Source organism: Hemiscyllium ocellatum, chromosome 16, assembly GCF_020745735.1.
Source record: "Hemiscyllium ocellatum isolate sHemOce1 chromosome 16, sHemOce1.pat.X.cur, whole genome shotgun sequence".
Lineage (NCBI taxonomy): Eukaryota > Metazoa > Chordata > Chondrichthyes > Orectolobiformes > Hemiscylliidae > Hemiscyllium > Hemiscyllium ocellatum.
Window position 1 is genome coordinate 71,367,058 of NC_083416.1, and position 19,785 is coordinate 71,386,842.

Sequence of the window (19,785 nt, forward strand, 5' to 3'; positions counted from 1 at the left end):
AAGGGAAAAATTCACTGTTACCACAAATGGAGACTTGAATACATTCAATCTGAAATTTTTGCAAATAAAGCTGCTCTCAAGAGAGTCATTTTAGTCCATCTTTCATGTGGATTTGTGCTGGTGAATCAGTTGATCAATGAATTAAGCAATTACACAGCAAACATTCACAGAACTGAAGAAGTTCCAAAGCTTTTAGACTCAAAATATTGATTATGTTTCCACCTCCACAGATGCTGCCAGACTTACTGAGTTCTCCAGAATATTTTGTTTTTATTTCAGATTTCCAGCATCTTAATTAGGGGGTGGAGTTCTCATCATAATTCCCAGGCACTATGTGGACATGGATGAAATGGAATAACATTCATAAATAGGAATAATTCATTTCATAGATCCCTGGACATGTCTCAAAATTTAAGGAATCCTTCATGGACAGAACTTCCTAAAATTTGCTACAGACTGGGACACATACAAAACCACAGCTTTTGTGATTTATAACATTGTTTTGATAAGTTAAATATAAACTGAGCTTATACGGCACCCAAATAACTATTTAAGCAGCTATTGCAAAACACTTCAGAAAATTCATTTGAAAGTTGAGAGATTGGGAGATGATACATATTTTAATGACCTGCCCACAAAACAGGAAAGGTCAACAGAAGGTTGAATTCTCCAAAGATGTATGGAATGAGCTGCCAGAAGAGGCAATTGGATGGGTATATGAATAGGAAGGTTTTGGAGGGTTTTTGGGCCGGGTGCTGGCAGATGGGACTAGTTTGGGTTGGGATGTCTGGTCGGCATGGAAGGGTTGGACCGAAGGGTCTATTTCCATGCTGTACATCTCTATGATTCTATGACTCTAATTTGGAGAAGCACTCAGATTGCATTGCCAGCACAACTGAGCAATATAAATATCCTTAATCCCTAAAAATGAACAAAGTTTGGATTGGCAGTGAAGCAGTTCATTAAGAGTGATGAAGAGGGTGGTTTGTCAGGGTACAGAATGATTCCAATTCAGGTCCAATCAAGCGATTCTCAATTAAATCAGGGAATAGGCTGATAGGTAGTAAAAACGTACACTACAAATTATTTGGAGGTGCCAGCACTTTTGGGCTCTCACTGAATCTATCAGCAAGTGACTTCAATCAGGTAGGGTCACATGCTGAAGTAACAGGTATACTTAAAGACAGAGACTACCAAATGTTACAAAGATATCTCTGTTTTAACAGGGAAAATGATGAGGTGAGGAGTGGTGTCATGTCAAATTAGTGCACTACATTCAACTATCATAATGGCTAACATTTTAAGTTCTACATTTAGTCCAAAAGAAGACCTGGATAGTACCTGATTAACTTGGCAAGGCTCACTATTAACCAATCAGCACTTGATTCACTAAATACTGTTAAGACTTGAAGATGCCATGCAAAACGCCACTAGCGTCTCATGGTGAGGAGATGGTTTTATTGAATTGAACTATCTTTATTATCACTCAAATAAGTAAAATGAAACATTTACAAGTAATTAAATGATCAGTGCATTTTTTTGTCTATCACTTTTATTACTGCAGCTGCAAGGAATTAAGTAATTAGAAATAAACTTGAAAGGTTTTGGTCTTTAGGAACCACTAGCAGCAGTTAAAGAAACAAAGAGGCAAAATCCTAAACAAATTGATGGCCCCTTTTGTGTTTTAAGTTTATTGTGGTTTACTCTCTTTAAATGCTTACAGAATGCAAAAATTCCCTGTCCAGCTGTTGACCTCAGTGGATGGAGCTTGTGTTAAACAGATATCCATCTGCTCCTTTTTATTTCTTCTGCTACTGCAAGCATTCCAAATGAAGAGATTCCAACGTGCAATGCTGAAGTTATGAAATCATTTTTTTTTAAATGGTTGAGCAGCAATTGTTGGAACTGGCTATCAAAGGATGGTGAAATCCATTGAAATTGAACTAGGTGTCATCACTTATTGAATCAACTAATGCCCTTTCTCCTGTCCCTATTTGTACAGAACTGATCGATACTGAGCTCTTCTGCCTCAAACACAGTCCTCCTGCAGACCCAGTAATTTCACCCTCTTACTCCACTCCTCACCCATTTCTCGGAGAACATTGGTCTAGTGGAACAGGTTATAAGTTCATGTGAGTGAATACAGATTTTACTGAATATTTGGGCAAGGGGTGGTTCCGGGTTGAGCTGAGATAAGAGATAACCTCACAAAGAAGATGAGAACTGAAGAGCATTGTCATGGATCAAAGCATTCTTCTAGAATTGTAGACGCCCAGAAAGAAACCATTCAACCCTCGAAACCATGCCAGCTCTGCAAGAATAATTTAGCAAGTGCCACTCCCTCAAACCTTTTTCCATATCTCCAGGATGATAGGAATAGCAGTAGGCCATCAGCCATCAGGTCTGCTCACCATTTAATATGACCATGGCTGGTGAAACACTCCAATGCCCTTTACCCAATACTCTCCTATGCCATTGGCTATGTTTAAAATACAGATTGATAGATTTTTGATTACCAATGATTTTGAATGCTCAAAAATTGTGATTCCACAGCCCTCTGGGCGAGAGAATTCTAAGGATCCACAACTTGGAGTAAAATAACTTTTCATCTCTGTCCTAAGTAGCATCTTATTATTTTTAAATTTTGTTCCATGGTCCCAGACTCCTCAACTTCCCTGCATCTACCATGTCTATCACTTTAAATGTTTGATAGGGTTCAATAAGATCACTTTCTTGCTCTTCAAAACGCAAAAGGATATAGGATTAAGGTTACGCAATCTCATAGAGACCGTGGCTATTCTTTTTTTATTTCTGTGGATGTTTGATTGCGAGGTGAAATGGGCAAAGGACTGTTTTAAAAAAGGATTGATGAAGGATAGCCGCACCTTTAGAAAGGAGGTAACCTGACCCTCATTGTAAGTACTGTTTACACAGCTGCTTGTTCAAGCAGTAGTGGAAGCCTAGTGTGCAGAAGAGATCAAGCTAGGGGATGAGTATGAACGGAGCCTTGGCTGGCAACAAACAGCTGATTGGTTCGGTGCACTGATGGCTAATTATTAATTACAAGGTCCCTCAGCCTATCAACGATTATGTGATTGGTTCCCAGATAGCTGAAGAACTTGGGGACGGGCAGTACAAAATCTTCAGAACACTGGAGCAGAATGGGCTGTTTTCATTCTGTAGTAAAGGCATGTCAAGCCTGAAGAAAGCTACTTTCTTTCCCCCCCTTAGTGTTTGCTGCTCACTATGGTTCTTAAAGAGTAAATCAGATTTTCTAAGTGTGAACCGGTCACCCTGCACTTTCTACAAGCAAATGAAAGTAACTGGAGAAAGAAGATCAAGGAATTGCACATTCTGACAAGTCAGCAAACCCTGTGAAACTGCCTTTCCACTCACTCACTCTCTGCCCATAATACCTATTTTGTTCCTATCTGTGTCTGATCATACATGTGAATAGAAGGGGAGTCCGTATAACGGGGTCAGAACTTCACCCAGTAAAGTTATGTGTAATTGGTTCATAATTATTTATCTCTCATTGGAACCTATCTACTTGCAGTATATCGTAATTCTAGTTAAGTACAGAAACCTGGTCTGTGCTTTATATTAAACTGGGGCTAAATGACTGTTACGTTGGGGAATTATGTGTACTTTTAAAAATTTTAATTTTAGTGATGATTTCAGAATAGCAGGGCTCAATTTCCAGCATGCTACCCCAGTGAGAGCCATAAGAAGGTCCTGTCATCCCAGCAACAAGTCTGGTGAATCTACACAATTAGAATAAATTGGGTAAATTAGGGCAAGTTTCTTACATCAATTGGGGAATCTAGACCAGGGGACCGTAGTTTAAAAATACAACCATATTTTCAGAAATGAAATTATGAAATATTCCCAACCTTCCCTCCATGATAAGGTCAGAAATTAGGATGTTTGCAGCACCATTGCAAACTCCTCAGATACTAAAACAGTCCATGCTCAAATGCAGCAAGACCTAGACAAAATCCAGGCTTAGGCTTACAGTGGCAAGTAACATTTGGACCATTCAAAAGACAGGCTCCGACATATTGATTACAGCTCCACCTTCAACACCATAATTTCGAAACACATTCATCTCTAAACTCCAAGACCTAGGTCTCAGCTCTCCCCTCTGCACTGGATCCTTGACTTCCTGACCCATAGATCGTTATCACTAAGAATAGCTGCCAACATCTTCTCCACCACAATCCTTAACATCACTGCCCCACAAGGCTGTATGCTTAGCCCCCTACTAAATTTTTTATATTCACACAACTATGAGGCCAAATTCCATCCAACTTCATTACCTAGTTTGCTGACCACACCACCATTGTACATTGAATCTCAAAAAACATGAGACAGAATACAGGAAAGAAATTGAGCAATTTGCAGAAGGGTATAATGACAACAATCTCTCCATTAAAGTCAAGAAAATGAAGGAGCTGGTTGTCAACTTCAGGAATCAGAATGGAGAGCACTCCCCTGTCTTTATCAATGGTGCTGAGGTGGAAATTGTCAAGATGATCACCAACAATCTGTTCTGGTCCACACATGTTGATGCAACGGTCAAAAAAGTGCATCAAGTCTCTACTTCCTCAGGAGGCTCAAATTCAGCACATCTTATCAATTTTTACAGATGCACCATAGAAAAGATCCTATGTAGATGCATAACAGCATGGTAAGACAATTGTTCTTCCCAAGACCGCAAGACAGTACAGTCATGAACACAGCCCAGTCCATCATATGAACCAGGAGAAAGTGAGGACTGCAGATGCTGGAGATCAGAGCTGAAAATGTGTTGCTGGAAAAGCATAGCAGGTCAGGCAGCATCCAAGGAGCAGGAGAATCAACGTTTCGGGCATGAGCCCTTGTTCAGGAGCAGGAGAATCAACATTTTGGGCATGAGCCTTTCTACAGGAATCAGCATTCCTGAAGAAGGACTCATGTCCGAAACATCGATTCTCCTGCTCCTTGGATGCTGCCTGACTTGCTGCGCTTTTCCAGCAACACATTTTCAGCATCATGTGAACCAGCCTTCCATCCATTCACTCAATACTTCCTGCTGCCTCAGGAAAGCAACCAACATAATCAAAGACCCCTCCCACTTCGGTTATATTCTCTTTCACCCTCTTCTGTCAGGCACGTATAAACAGATTCTTCCCCCTGCTATCAGACTTTCGAATGGATTTCTCAAATGTTATTCTGACCTCTCCCTCTCTGCATCTTCTCTGTGACTGTATTCTGCACTCTGTTCTGCTACACTTATGATCTATCTGTGTAGCATGTAAAATAACACTTTCCACTCTATCTTAGTACATGTGACAACAATCAATCAAACTCAAATTCCATCATCTGGAAGGGCAAGGCCAGCAGATACCTGGAAACACCAGAATCTGCATGTTCCCCTCCAAGCCACTCATCATCCTGACTTGGAAATACAACATGTTCCTTGCTGCTGGATCAAAGTCTTGTAACGGTCTCCCTAACGGCATTGGGGGTCCACACCAAATGAACTGCAGCAGATCAAGATAGCACCTTACTGCCATCTTAAAGATAGCCAATGATGGACAATAAGTGCTGTCCCAGACAGCGATGCCTACATCTTCTGAATGAATAAAAACATTAAGATCAACACTTGAAAAATGGGGGTCGTTCTGTAACTAATGATCAATCGTTAGTTAGAAAATTGAATTGAAAGGTTTGCTTTGGTAGCTGCTGTTAGGTATTAAGAGATATGGAAGAAAGCTGAGTACACAAGTTTAGGTCAATTATGATCTCAGCTGATTCAAGAACAGGACCTAGGGACTAAATGGCCTTTTTTAAATTTTGCAGTGTCATGAATAATTTGAATTTCCAATTACAAATAGGGTTAGCAACTCTGACTGGTAACAGAGGTTATGCCATATGACCTGTTATCTTCAACCTCCCCACCTGGTTAAACATCATCTTCCTGTCACTTTGAATATTTTTCATTGCTAATAAATAAATGTTCAACAAAACAGAATAAAACAGACATCATTTTCATGGCACTTTGGGGTTTCCCTCCTGCAGGAAGTGTATAGAGGCTGCAGGGCAAGCCTGCAGTGTGGGCAACTCTAAGCTGAGCAAACAAGACGAGAACTAAAAGGGCTTTTGGCCATGATGCCAGCAATATATGTGAGGTTAGTACAAAACACATGGATGTTGTATGAATATGTCCAGAGCATGGAATAACTGGCATTAGAAGATCCTATTGAATTTCATCATTTCACTAAAAGCTTCAACTAGTTTCAACAATTGCATTTCATGGTTTACATAAAAGGGCAATGTTTTAGTCCCTTATTTTTATCCATTGTTCAGATTTTATTAAGATTTGCAAACTGAGTGATAAAGTTTGGGCAGTGATAAGAGCTAAATCGATGGCCTGAAATTCCAAAGTCTGGAAAACTGCCCTCCAGAATGAGAATCAGATTGAAGAAAATAAAGTTGCAAGTCAAATGCTGGACAGGTTTCATTGTCACTTACTCTAGAGAAGTCGAAATGTGGCTCATACTGTCCTCCAACTCCATAATTTGCTACCTGCAACAAGGAAACAGACTGATGAGAGGCAGCAGTTCATAGGGGCTTCAGCTAGCAGCTTACAGAGGAACACGTTACAGCTGTGGTCTAAATTTCACACCACAAAGCAGAATTCTTTCTGACCGCAAAACAGCAACAAGCTTTTCGAACTTGTAGTCAGTTTCAGTTGTGGCAGTTACACGTGCTTTACCTCACCACTCATTCAACTCTTTGATGATCAATAAAACATTTTCAAGAGGTGGTCAATGGGATTTTCCACATTGTTTTGGCTTGATTGCATAGAATATTGGAAACATGAAATGAAAGAGGCTAGAATAGGTGCATTGGAGAAGTCTAAACAGATTGTGGCGACTGAGGAGATTGCGGCGATGAAGCAAGGCTTTAATATTGATTAATAGGTAATCAGTGGAAGTCAGCATTCACATTGCTGATAAAGTAATGCTACTTTTCTATTAGTTAGAATGTAAGTGATGTAGTATTGGATGATCTCAGGTTTCTGGGGGGTAGATTGTGGGAGCCACTCTGGGACATTGGAAGAGTCAATTCTTGAAGTAACAGAAACCTGACTCACATTTAACAAAGGCGAGCTCTTTCAGAGAGCCAGTACAGACACAACACACTGAATAGCTTCTTTCAGAGTGATACTATTTTATGGGGGAACCATCTTGGTTCAGGATTCCACCAGTAGAAACATTAACCAAAGGCTTGTAAAGATAGCACCGAGTTTCAACATCTTTAACTCTTTCACACATTCAGAAGATTGTAATCATTTAAACTATCTGATACATGTAGGATATTTTCTTTTGACTGGGGAAATGGCTATAACGTATGCTCAAGGTTTAGATGGTGATTTGGTTTCATCCTTGATGTTAGCAACCGTGAAGGCTTCTTTCCTCTCTACAGTAATCGGTTAGGCTTCCCTAATGTTCACTACCTGCTGATCACTGTGTGTGGATTCCAGGCAAAAAGAGAATCATATTTGGCTCGGATACTCTTTCTGAATCACGATCACATTGATACAGGAGAGGAGGATGACTCCATTGGCTTGCTATACCTGTGCCTATCCTCTGAAAGCTACAGTTAATTAGTACCATTTCCTCATTCTTCCCCTGTAGTCTGAGAAGTGTTTCTGCCTCCAAGAACTGATCCAGATCCTTTTAAAAAAAACCTATGGCGAATTCATGGACTGCGATTGTTCAAAAGGCCGCTCACCACCACCTTCTCCAAAACAATTAGGTGTAGGTAATAAATACTGGCCCAGCCAGTGATGTCCACATCCCACACATGAATAAAAAAGGTGTTTGGCCAGATGATTGAGCAAAATCCTGTTCTAGAATGTAGGTTTCAAGGGGTGCCTTAAGTAGAGAGGAGAGGGACTAAGACAGAAACTGAAAGAAGAGACTGAGAATGAGCAAGAGGAAGAGAAGCAGAGAGGTTAATGGCAGGAGGTTCAAAGATTTGATTCCAAGCAGTTGATGGCGCAAGGGTCAACACTGGAGCAATTATATACTGGGGATGTGAACGAGGCTAGAATTGGCACAGTGGAGAAATCTCCGGGATTGTGGGGACTGAGGAGATTGCGGAGATAAAGCAAGGCCTTAATATTGATTAATAAGTAGTCAGTGGAAGTCAGCATCCACATTGCTGATAAAGTAATAGTGCTTTCTATGAGTTAGAATGTGGGTAGAATGTGAGAGCCACTCTGGGACATTGGAAGAGTCAATTCTTCAAGTAATAGAAATAGGGTGAAGGTTAGAGAAGCAGATGAACCGAGGTGGGGGAAGAATCAGGCAATGTTTTGGAGATAGCAATAAAAAGCCTGAATGATAGTGTGTGAAATCAGGAATACTCCTACTATGCTAGGCCATCTCTATCATCAAAGATTGGTAGACATGTTAATGGGTCCAAACTGTATGTTAGACTAAGACTTGTAAATCCTTAGTCATATTATAATGCAGATTCACGAGATGTGAACTAAATACCTGAAGTAACTCCGCAGTATCTACTTCTAGGCCAGTGACGTCCTCTATTCGTTGATTGACTTTATTCACAACGGGATCTTCATCATCATCCAACCACGCGCTACATGTAACAGACAAAACAAAACAGCACTCAAATGGGAGGTGTATCCAAACTGGGACAATGTAATTAGCTAAAACTGGACAGTCTGAAGGTCCAATATGTATATTAAACAGACATGCTGATGTAGCAACAGTGCAGAACTGGCATTTTGTTGATCTCAGGAATCCAGACTCCAAAGTTGGACCAGATAGATTGATGATTTATTTTTAAAAATTAAAATCACTGCCAACCTCAAAGGTGAGATGTCATCTGGTGCAGTGATTTGCCACAGGATAAGGATTTTTTATTGATGATGTTGCCTTTTAACAGAACAAAATGTAAAATAACCTACAATAGGAAGAGACTGATATAACGGTAAATTGGATTAGAGTTTCACACAGTTACACACTGAACCACAGTGACACAGTGACACAGTGACTAGCAACATATCGTACCCATTTTTAATTTGAAACCAGCAATTTATATGGTCCGACATTTGCTCTTTTCATTTCAGCAAGTTTCACCATGGATAGATTTGTATGGCAGATCAGTAAAGAGGAGGCAAGTTGATAAAGAGTTTTGAATTAAATTAAGAACCCACTGTTTCAGTAGCATGCCCAATAAAAGTTCAAAAGCAAACTGCCAATTATTGTGTGATCTATCAATACATCTGCTGCTTAATGACAATTATACCATGTGATTGAAAGTGTTGCATCAAACATATTGAATCAGCAGTCCATTTTACATCCCTCACCTTGACTCTGTAAAGTAAAACAGGTTGCTGGTTCATTTCTGTGCAGCATGCCCCTTGCCCTACACCAATCCAAATACCTCCCAAGCAGTGTGATGTAATGAAAAAGGTTTTGGACAGACGCTTTACCAGACAAGAGAAGCATACACCTGCCAGTTTACTGGCAAAGCCGAGACAATAAGAGATGGACCTTGCCATCCTTGTACATGAATGAATGAAAGTATGACAAGCAGGCATAGCAAGCAATTAGGAAGCCTAATGATATGTTAGCCTTTATTAGAAAGGAACACAGCTATATATAAAAAAAAGTCTTACTACAAATGTATAGGGCATTTGTGAGGGCTTCTGTGGTACAGTGGCAGTGTCGCTATAACTGAGATAGGAAGCTGAAGTTCAAGTCTCACCTACTCCAGAGATGATTTGGAGATGTCGGTGTTTGTCTGGGGTGTACAAAGTTAAAAAGCACACAACACCAGGTTATAGTCCAACAGGTTTAATTGGAAGTTCACTAGCTTTCGGAGTGACGCTCCTTCATCAGGTGAATTCTCTATTCCTGAGATGCTGCCTAACCTGCTGTGCTTTGACCAGCAACACATTTGCAGCTGTGATCTCCAGCATCTGCAGACCTCATTTTTTACTCCAATTAAACCTGTTGGACTATAATCTGGTGTTGTGTGCTTTTTAACTTCCTACTCCAGAGATGTATCATAACATCTCTGACCAGATTAGAAAATATCTGCAACGCCTTAATAAGGCCAAACCTTCTGCCATTTTGGTCTCATTTACCTAGAATATTTACACTTGACTGGGAGAGAATACAATAGGTTAATGAAATGGTCTCTTAATTAATAGGGTGCTTTGTGAAGAGAGATAGACTGGAAGAGACTAATAGTAAAACTTATACAACAGATGATCTCACAGAAGCAAACAAAAAACCTCTGAAGACACTTCACAGGATAGAGGGCGACAAAATGGCTGGGATTTTGTTGGGCCAATGGAACTCTTGTCCTCCAGTCAGAAACCAACTCTTTGTCAGTTCTGTGACCAATTTAAGGACTGGCAAGGTTGGTGCCATCAACTGGTCATGAATGGGTTCAGGACACAGCCAGGCATTGCTATCAAGGGGAGGTGATATGGTTGACTCTTGACTGCCCTCTGGGCAATTAGGGATGGGCAATAAATGCTGGCTCAGACAGAGGTTTGCCCACATTCCGTGAGTGAGAAATAAAATGGAGAGACTTTGCACAGAAATGATTTCTTTTCTGAAGGAACCAAGTTGGTGAAGACATTTATATTCAGCAGAGCTTGGCAGATGAAGTCTATCCTAGATTTTTTGTTAGATTAGATTACTTACAGTGTGGAAACAGGCCCTTCAGCCGAACAAGTTCAAACAGAATAGCAACCCACCCAGACCCATTCCCCTACATTTTACCCCTTCACCTAACACTACAGGCAATTTAACATGGCCAATTCACCTAACCTGCACATTTTTGGATTGTGGGAAGAAACCGGAACACGCGGAGGAAACCCACGCAGACACGGGGAGAATGTGCAAACTCCACACAGACAGTTGCCTGAGGCGAGAATTGAACCCGAGTCTCTGGTCCCGTGAGGCAGCAGTGCTAACCACTGTGCCACCGTGCCGCCCAGGTACATTGCTCATATCTCTAATGGGTTTTTGAATAGGCGTGTCTCCCAGTTTTAGCGAACATGATTGCATGTGTGAACACAATTACAGAAACCTATGGTATTAATCAATATTCATAGATCATAGAGTCCCTACAGTGTGGAAACAGGCCATTTGATCTAACAGGTCCACACTGAGCAGCAAGCATCCCTCCCAGACCCATCCCCCTGACCCCTTTACTTCACATGTTTAACCCATCTAGCCAGTATGTCCTTGAACAGTACGGGCAATTTAGCATTGCCAATCTGCCTAAGTTGCACATCTTTGGACTGTGGGAGAAAACCAGAGCACCTTCAGAAACTCTCGCAGATATGGGAGAACATGCAAACTCCACACAGACAGTTGCCGAAGGCTGGAATCAAACCCGGGTCCTTGGTACTGTGAGGCAGCAGTGCTAACCACTGAGCCAGTGTGCCACATGCAAAATGTATTCCTACCAATTATCATCAGGAAACTCTACACAACTGGAAAGTTCTGAAAACTTAGTCACAAACTTTAACCCACTATCAGGAAACAGAAAGTTGCTATTTGCACAGTTAAAATGCCCTGCCTGGCTTCCTGAGAGCCCCAACAGGCCCGGAAAATACCAGCCATGGTTTCCTTGAAAGAAAATCTTAAATTCCATTCCAGTTGCAACAATTCCAGAACACAACCTGTGGATGCTCACTAACTGGAGGGTTTCCTCCGGGTGCTCCGGTTTCCTCCCACAGTCCAAAGATGTGCAGGTCAGGTGAATTGGTCATGCTAAGTTGCCTGTAGTGTTAGGTAAAGGGATAAATATAGGGGAATGGGTGGGTTGCGCTTTGGCGGGTCGGTGTGGACTTGTTGGGCCGAAGGGCCTGTTTCCACACTGTAAGTAATCTAATCTAATCTAATAGATCCAGAGTGACAGCGTGAGTGAAAGCCAATGTTGACAGAATCTGGCCTCGCACAAGACGTGGTCCCAGTGAGCAGGAGGACATACTCCAGAATCAAGAAGATGTGGGAAAACTGGACTCCTATTTACCAGCATCAAAGATCCACGAACTAATCAAGTATTTAACAGCAGAAAGCCACCATACTTCCATCCCAGAAGCAGAGAGCTGACCAGCTTCATATTGCCATCTGCTGTTGATCTTGATCATGCTCAGCTTGCGCCTAGCAACAACTTCCCTCGAAGTAAATCATAAAGGTTACTTCTCAGAATTTTCCAAGGTATCACAAGATCTACTTGGAACTCGATCTAAAAGCTTTTGAATTTTGCTGCTGAATACATCATGTGTCACTGCAGGGAAAAATGGCACCATACAGCACAGTATAGAGCTTGCTTCAGTCATGGGAACTATTTCTGTCATTCATTGATGCAAAAATCCACCCAGTTCACCCATGCTGTTAAGAAAAAACACACCGGCTATATCAGGTAGGATCATAGACATGTGATCGCAGACTCTTACCAATGTGTTTTATTCTCAACTGCTCTCAGAAATCGCCAATCGGAACCCTCAATTCATGGATAAATAGGGACGGGCAACAAATACAGCCCTTGATAGTGGTACCCAGATCCATAAAAGAATAAAGAAAAATAATACTCATTTAAAATCATCCCAGTACCTTAAAAATTTGGAGTTGTCTCAGTCTGTTCTCCCTTTCAAAGCTGGTATGTTACCTTTAATTACCACTTTTTAATTCACCTCATCTTCTGCTCCTGTTTCTCTCAGCCTTGAATTGCCACGTTAAATACCTTGATATCTTCTCCAGAAAATCTCCCTGTTTCCCTCTTTTTTTGCTTTTACTGCATTTCTATCCCTGGTTGGTTGCAAAAGAAATCACCAAATCTAGGCTCCAAGCTACACTGTAATCTGCCCAGCACTGTGACTGGAACAGTTCCCATTCTTAGAATCATGCTGTTACAACACTACCAGGCGATGTTGGAACAGGTGAAACTCACACAAGGAAAACTCTTATGTCTGAATGAATAAGACATTTAAGTACTAACGCAGACTTAATGCAATGTAGACATAATTAACAATGTTAAAATATAACAGTTTTCAAGAATACAATAAGAACAATCACATCAAAACTCTCCAACTATGCAAAATACCAAAGAAATCATGTTGATAGAATCTATACAATTTGGAAGCGGGCCATTCAGCCCATCAAATCTACACCAACCCTCCAAACAGCATTCCATCTTGACCCACTGCCTACTCTATCCTTGTAACCCTGCATTTACTATGGCTCATCCATCCTGTCTGCACATCTCTGGACACTATGGGTAAGTTAGCATGGTCAATCCACATAACCTGTACATCTTTGGACTGTGGGAGGAAATTGGAACAGCCAAAGGAAGCCCTCGCAGACACAGGAAGAATGTGCAAGCACCATACAGACCATGCCCAACGGTGGAATCAAACCTGGGTCCCTGGCGGTGTGAGGCAGCGGTGCTAACCAGTGAGCCACCATGCTGTCCCATCATATCAAATATCATGTTAATTGACAACCTTTAGAAAACAGATAAGTCGCAAAGAGTGGGTTAGAAATATTTTGTTAAAACTAGGAGGTCGAATGGCAGAATTTATTGTCATATTCCTTTCAAAGTTGGCTTCTAAAATAATATTAAAAAGGAACTTAGATCTTTGCAGAATAAAGAGGAATATTAAAATGCAGTGGGGATATAGCAGGAGACCCGTATGGAGAAAAATCACTAGTGCAAATCACTGTGCTGTATGCACCACAGAATCGGACTATTTTACAGCACAAAGCATCAAGAACACAAATAGATATATTGAATTGTGATCTCAACACCAAATTTTAGAAAATTGAAGTGCATGAGAGTGTGAAGCCCATTATACTAACCTTGAGAAAGGAAATAATTGGCTGAATGCTACTGAAACAGTGACAGGTTGAGACAGATGCTTGTTATTTGCAAGAAAGCTTTTGCACTAAGATTATGATTTCCAAGTTGACATCCTCACATGCAGTTCCACCAATGCTACAAGTTATTTCTCTCTTTTATCCTCTGTGATGACTTTGAGAATAGAACAGGCCGTGGTGCTCAGAGAACCCATGGCTTTCTGTTCAAACCTTACCTTTTTGACACTCTGTAATTGGCTACAGTTAGAACACCCGTTTTAGGGTCACGCACTGTTGCTCGAGCCAGCTGTGTTGAAAGAAAGAACGTAATAAATCACAGGACAAGCACAAACAAAGGCAACACACAAAGCCTCCAGGTTTTAATTTTGATTGGCTATCTCTTTTGGTGGAAGGCAGTTAACATGGAGGGGGAGGGGTGCTTATGATGTTAAAACAAAAGCCAATCAAAAACCCTGTTTGCTTTGCTTGCCATGGTAATCATCTTACCTCTTACTGATTCTATAGTTCGCTGTCTCTAGGACTCCAGTGACTGAGTTTCTAATTGTGGCTCTGGCCAACTGCGAGATTGAAAAATCAGAAGATAAGTTTGCTCTTAGCACAAGAAAAGTAAACTGACAAGTGAATAACTTTGGATTATTTTAAGATGAATTTCTAGTCTAACCACCATTTGACCAGTCCGTCCTTCAATTGACTTCAATTACAAGACTGACAAACTTATGCTGAGAGATTCCAATGATCCGTTTACAGAGAGCAAGTCACACCCCATCAGTTGGCAGCAATTTCTTGTGTGGATCACACCATTTACTAAAGTTGCTGGCCATAATATTGTTTACCAGCAAGGTAGGGAACACAGGGATCCAAATCAATTGGCACCACTGTCAATAACAGCAGCTGTGGATAATAAACACTGACCATTGTGAGAGAAGGCAGCAAGTGAATATTTAGCCTTCTGCATGTTTTCAGGCAGTTTGCAGCACCCATCAGCCAACCATTTATTCATACAGTAAAGGGGTGGTATGGTGGCTCTGTGGTTAGCACTGCTGCCTCACAGCACCAGGCACCCAGGTTTGATTCCCAACTTGGGCGACTACCTCAGTGGAGTTTGCACATTCTCCCAGTATCTGCGTGGGTTTCCTCTCACAATCCAGAAGATGTGCAGTTTGGCCATGCTAAATTGCCTGTGGTGTTGGTGCATTTGTCAGGGGTAAATATTGGGTAGGGGAATGGATCTTGTTGGGTTACTCTTCGGAAGACTGGTGTGGACTTGTTGGCCAGAATGGCCTTATTCCATAATGTAGGGAATCTAATGTAAACAAAATTACCAAAGTGGTTAAATTGTTAAAACTCAACCAGTTCTCTGAAATCAGTGTTTGTAGGAGAGACAGCAAGCTTATATTTCAAGGGTATATCTACCGTTAAACTCAATTGTTTTTATTTCTCTGACTTGTGTATTTCCCAGTGTTGAAATGTGTTGCTGGAAAAGCGCAGCAGGTCAGGCAGCATTCAAGAAGCAGGAAAATTGACATTTCAGGCATGAGCCCTTCTTCAGGAACCCAGTGTTCTGTGTTTTAGTTTTCTGTTTCACCAGCAGTTTTATTTAACTGCTTTTTGATTTACCAATGTTGGTTCAGGGAAAGAAACACACCACCCTATCTTACTCAACATCATATATATAATCAGTAATACAATATGTAATTGACTCATAATATCACTGAGTTGGCTGAATAGGCTATTCACTTGCAAACAGTCCCTATGATGTTCAATAAAAAGGCAAGAAAGCAAAAAAAAATCTTAGCAATAATTTGAAGCTTTCTTATTTGGTCAAATTCCTGAAAATATATGCCTATGGTGCTCCCAGAGGTACCTTAAGCACAAGGGCACAAAAAGATTATATCACAAACATATGAAAAGAACCAAGAAGGGAGATAATTACAACGTTCCTGTGTCAGCCATGATAGAGGTAGTAAGATTACAGTCTTCAAAATCAAGTGACACCACCATATATTGAATGATATGAAGTGCATGTATAGAAACAGGCCATTCAGTCTGACTAGCCCAAAACAATACTCATGGTCCTCACAAACCTGCTTCCGCTTTCTTCAGCTAACTCCACAGAACAGAATTTTCACTCTGGACAAAATTAGTAGAACAGAATTAAATTATACTCAAAGTTCCACTTGTTTTGAGAATTGGTTTCTTTCTATAACTTTCGCTCAGTCACCCAATTATCATTGAAAGCAAAATCTCCCTTTAACCAGCACAAATCAGGGGCTGTTTTGAGAACACACATTTTATCTCAGGCATGCTGTGCTAAGATATTCATCAATGTACATGTTTGGATAGCACAAACAGAAAATTAGTTGATCTCCCATTTCTCAAGTTAGTGCCAATCCACCACCTGCAAATAATTTAAATTATTGAAAATGGCTTCTAAAGAAAGTACGGAAGCATATACTGGTTATCTTGGGATATAGTCTTCAAATTCTTAATGGCTAATACTGGAAAGCTTTTAAAACTTGCTTGTTCTTGTGGCAGAAAGGAACAGCTTAAGGAACAGTGGACAATTAATGGAAAGCCCCATTGGTAAACACTTCAGCCCGGGGCGTGGACACTTTTGTGGGTGTCTCTATCTTTTCTTGCTCCCAACATTTTTTTTAACAAGTGCACAAGCATGTTACATTTAATATAACTTTGGCTGAAAAAAACTCTGTTTATGGCTTTACAGAACATAATCGCACATACATGGCACCTTCAGCCTGATTCGCTGTGTTGGTGTTTATGTTCCACATAAACTTCCAGCACCAGCACCACATCCTTCTATTTATTTAAATTTAAATGCCCCTTTAAATGCATCTATGCTCAACTACTCAAGTATTATCAATGCCATTCTTTTTCCAGTCTTTGAACAAAGACACTCAATTCCCTGTTGTGGGAATCAGCAAGGGGAAGGAGCACTCACTGACAGCTACCCCCTGCCCCAGCTTCCCCTCACAAATGACCACTTCCTGCTATCCTTCACCTGAACCCAGGATTCCCCTCCATCTGCATCCTTGGGTGGTGTTTTGCCAACAGTGACCTCCACCTGCCTGTTCCTCCAATCCCATTAGCGCTGCACTAAAAACAAAGAGCTAACAGCTTTGATGGGCTAGGAGCCCTCACAGGAAATGGCTCTGTCCCCAGGGCTATTTGATCCCAGGAGAAAGCCCAATTGAGTGCCCAAGTGGCACTTTGGGCTTTCCCGAAGACAGGTGACAGTGTCTTGTTGGCCAAGAACCCAGCTAACCCATCACCTCGACAAGATTGCACCCATACTCTGAAAGATGAAATATTGAGAAACAAGAGATTCTGTGCATTGAGGTGGTGATACACACAAAGCAAAGTGCTGGGTAGATTCTGTCTGATAATGGGAGATATAACTGTATTGCTAAGAAGGTATAAAGCATTGTATCTTGCAAAACTTGCTGTCATTCTCCAGGTCCTTTCATCATGATTCGCATCGTGATACCACATGGATATCAGGAGGCACTGAAACCAGTACTGCTGAGTGACAAAAAGCTGCAATGTGTGAAGGACTTAAATTGGAGGCTTCACATTTTCAGTTATCAGGTGAGCTGTCTCGTGGTGAGCAATGATACAGTAACACATGTGGTTAACAGTTCAATGTGGTTAATACTGTTATAGTCACTGGGAGGAGCCAACCTCCTCTATTTGCTCAGTGGTTAAATGAACCACTGTAGAACAGTCTCAGTTATGCTGAATTGAAGGATCCCAGGATTGTGCAGCTTTACCCGATCTCAGATAGTTAGGAAGTTTCAGAGTCCCGAGACTATTGAGGGGATTGGGGGAAATGGATGAAGAAATAATAGTCACATAGGTGGTCCCTCTTAGCAGTGTGGATTGTGAGTTGGAGAAATCACCCCTTTGTTTAAAGAGGGGTGTTACCAATGTCGTGTGATTTGAGAAAGCTCACAGGAAGTGTATGTGAGACACAAAAGGAAGCGATGTTGCAAGGTTTCTCCCTGCCACCCTGCCTGTTCATTCTTTGCAAATAAAAAAGTCCAATTCTCTTTTGAATACTTCAATTGAGCCTGTCACCACCACACTCTCAGGCAGCATTGTAGATTGTAGACACTTGAGTAAAATGGAATTATAGCGTGGGGGATTCTTTGGCTATATCAATGTAAATTGTTTTTGGTATAAATGTGTACCAGTCTAATTCAGTCAAATATTCTGTCCTCAACTTTTGTCTTGCTTATTATTGCTTATAGTCAAATAGCAAAAGTAGAATTCATTTAGGAAGCAGAGTGTGGGGGCTGGTTAGAGAACAGAGTTTCTCTGTTTCAGTAGAGCTGCCACCCGTCCAGGCTGCCGACTTATGGCATTTATTGTAGACTTTTGCTGAGATGATCAACGTGCATCAATGGCTACTGTTACATAAAGAAAACTTGCTGCAGAAAAGCAGTAAATGTGATACTCTTCAAGCAGAGAGTTGATTGGGTTTGGAATGTAGCGCCTGAGGGCATGGTGGACACCGGTTCAACTTGATCATTCAAAAGGGTATTAGACTTCTACCTGCAAAGAAAAAGACTGCATGGTTACAGGCAGGAAAATAGCACTAAGCGAATTGCATATTTGAGAGCCAATGCAGAGAAAATGGGCTAAACGTTCTCTTTCTTCATGGTGATCATTCTATAATTGTATTTCCTCAACAATGCATATGGATACATAAGTGCAATGCACGTAAAGGTACAGCTATTTATATCAAGCTCTGTAATTTTTAAGGCCTGCCTTCCCCTTCAGCCAAGTATTTATGAAGGAAGGATCAACGTTGAGTTCACTCATTAAAGACCAAACTGAATGTGCAGTATGAATGTTAGAGTAACACAGTGGGTTGATTGACAGATAATGGGAATTGGAAGAAGGCCAGGCAATGTGCTGAAGTTTGTAATTATGATTTGATTTAATTTCTTTTATATCCTCACCCCTGTCCTTGTATCGAACTGAACTGGAATATTTTACACAGAGCACTGAAGCAATTGAGTTTGTACACAAGCAATTCTCATCTGTGCCAGTTCTGTGTGTTCCCCAGCATTCGAATGTTAATGTGACTGGCTCAATGTAATATTTTCCAGTCGATTGATTATTCATGCATGTAAAAGAATGCATAAGTGATGAAAGCATTATGCATAGAAAGCTCCAAGAGAGCTGTAATGTCACAAGTAAAATATGCAGGCAAGAAATCAGATGTGAGATACCACGGCCAGTCAGCTTGCTAGGATCCTTCATAAGTTCAGGCAAAACACTGATGTCTCTTCAGCCTATTTTATTAGTGGATTAACAACTTAGTCCAAAAAGGTCAAGCAGTTAAACAGCTGTCGCAGATGATAAATCACAAGAGGATTATATGAAGCAATGTTGCAGTGCACTGTAATAAAATTAAATAGGGTTCTTTACTCACCCTGGGCTTGGCTAGCTCTTTAATTTTTTCAATTTCTGCATCAGACAGCATCTCATGGTAACGGACAATGCGCGGACTGTCCCACTCGTCCTCTTCTTTGATTGGGGCGATAATTAAGCGTGGGTGGTTGTTGTTATTATGATAGCGGCAAAACAGCCTACCTCGCCTGCGATTTGTCTATAGGAAAGTGTAACGTTAGTGAATGAAAACATTTAAAATAAAATGTGGCTCTGATAAGCTTTCCTAGTCTTGCAGATGGATAAGGATAAATCAAGTTCTATCCTGGCAAACTTGACAACATGAGCTGGTTTCAGAGAATTGTGGATTCATATAGTACTGTACAGCCAATAGGTTCAATGTCTGCCAGCTCATTACATTGAAATAGTTTACCATGGGAACACAATC

General features: G+C 40.9%; 1 protein-coding gene across 3 annotated transcripts in view; it reads right to left on the minus strand.

Moving 5' to 3' along the window:
* Positions 1 to 19,785, minus strand: part of LOC132823468 (prolyl 4-hydroxylase subunit alpha-2-like) — a 94,870-nt gene that overhangs the window by 17,773 nt on the left and 57,312 nt on the right. For 2 of the 3 annotated variants that reach the window (XM_060837368.1, XM_060837370.1), the window contains exons 8-11: positions 19,381 to 19,557; positions 14,138 to 14,208; positions 8,553 to 8,652; positions 6,517 to 6,570 (exon numbers count right to left, since the gene is read on the minus strand). In XM_060837368.1, coding sequence (XP_060693351.1) covers positions 6,517 to 6,570; positions 8,553 to 8,652; positions 14,138 to 14,208; positions 19,381 to 19,557 — 402 coding nt within the window. Of the gene's footprint in view, positions 1 to 6,516; positions 6,571 to 8,552; positions 8,653 to 14,137; positions 14,209 to 14,408; positions 14,480 to 19,380; positions 19,558 to 19,785 lie in introns of all 3 variants that reach the window. The other variant, XM_060837369.1, reaches the window with a different exon arrangement.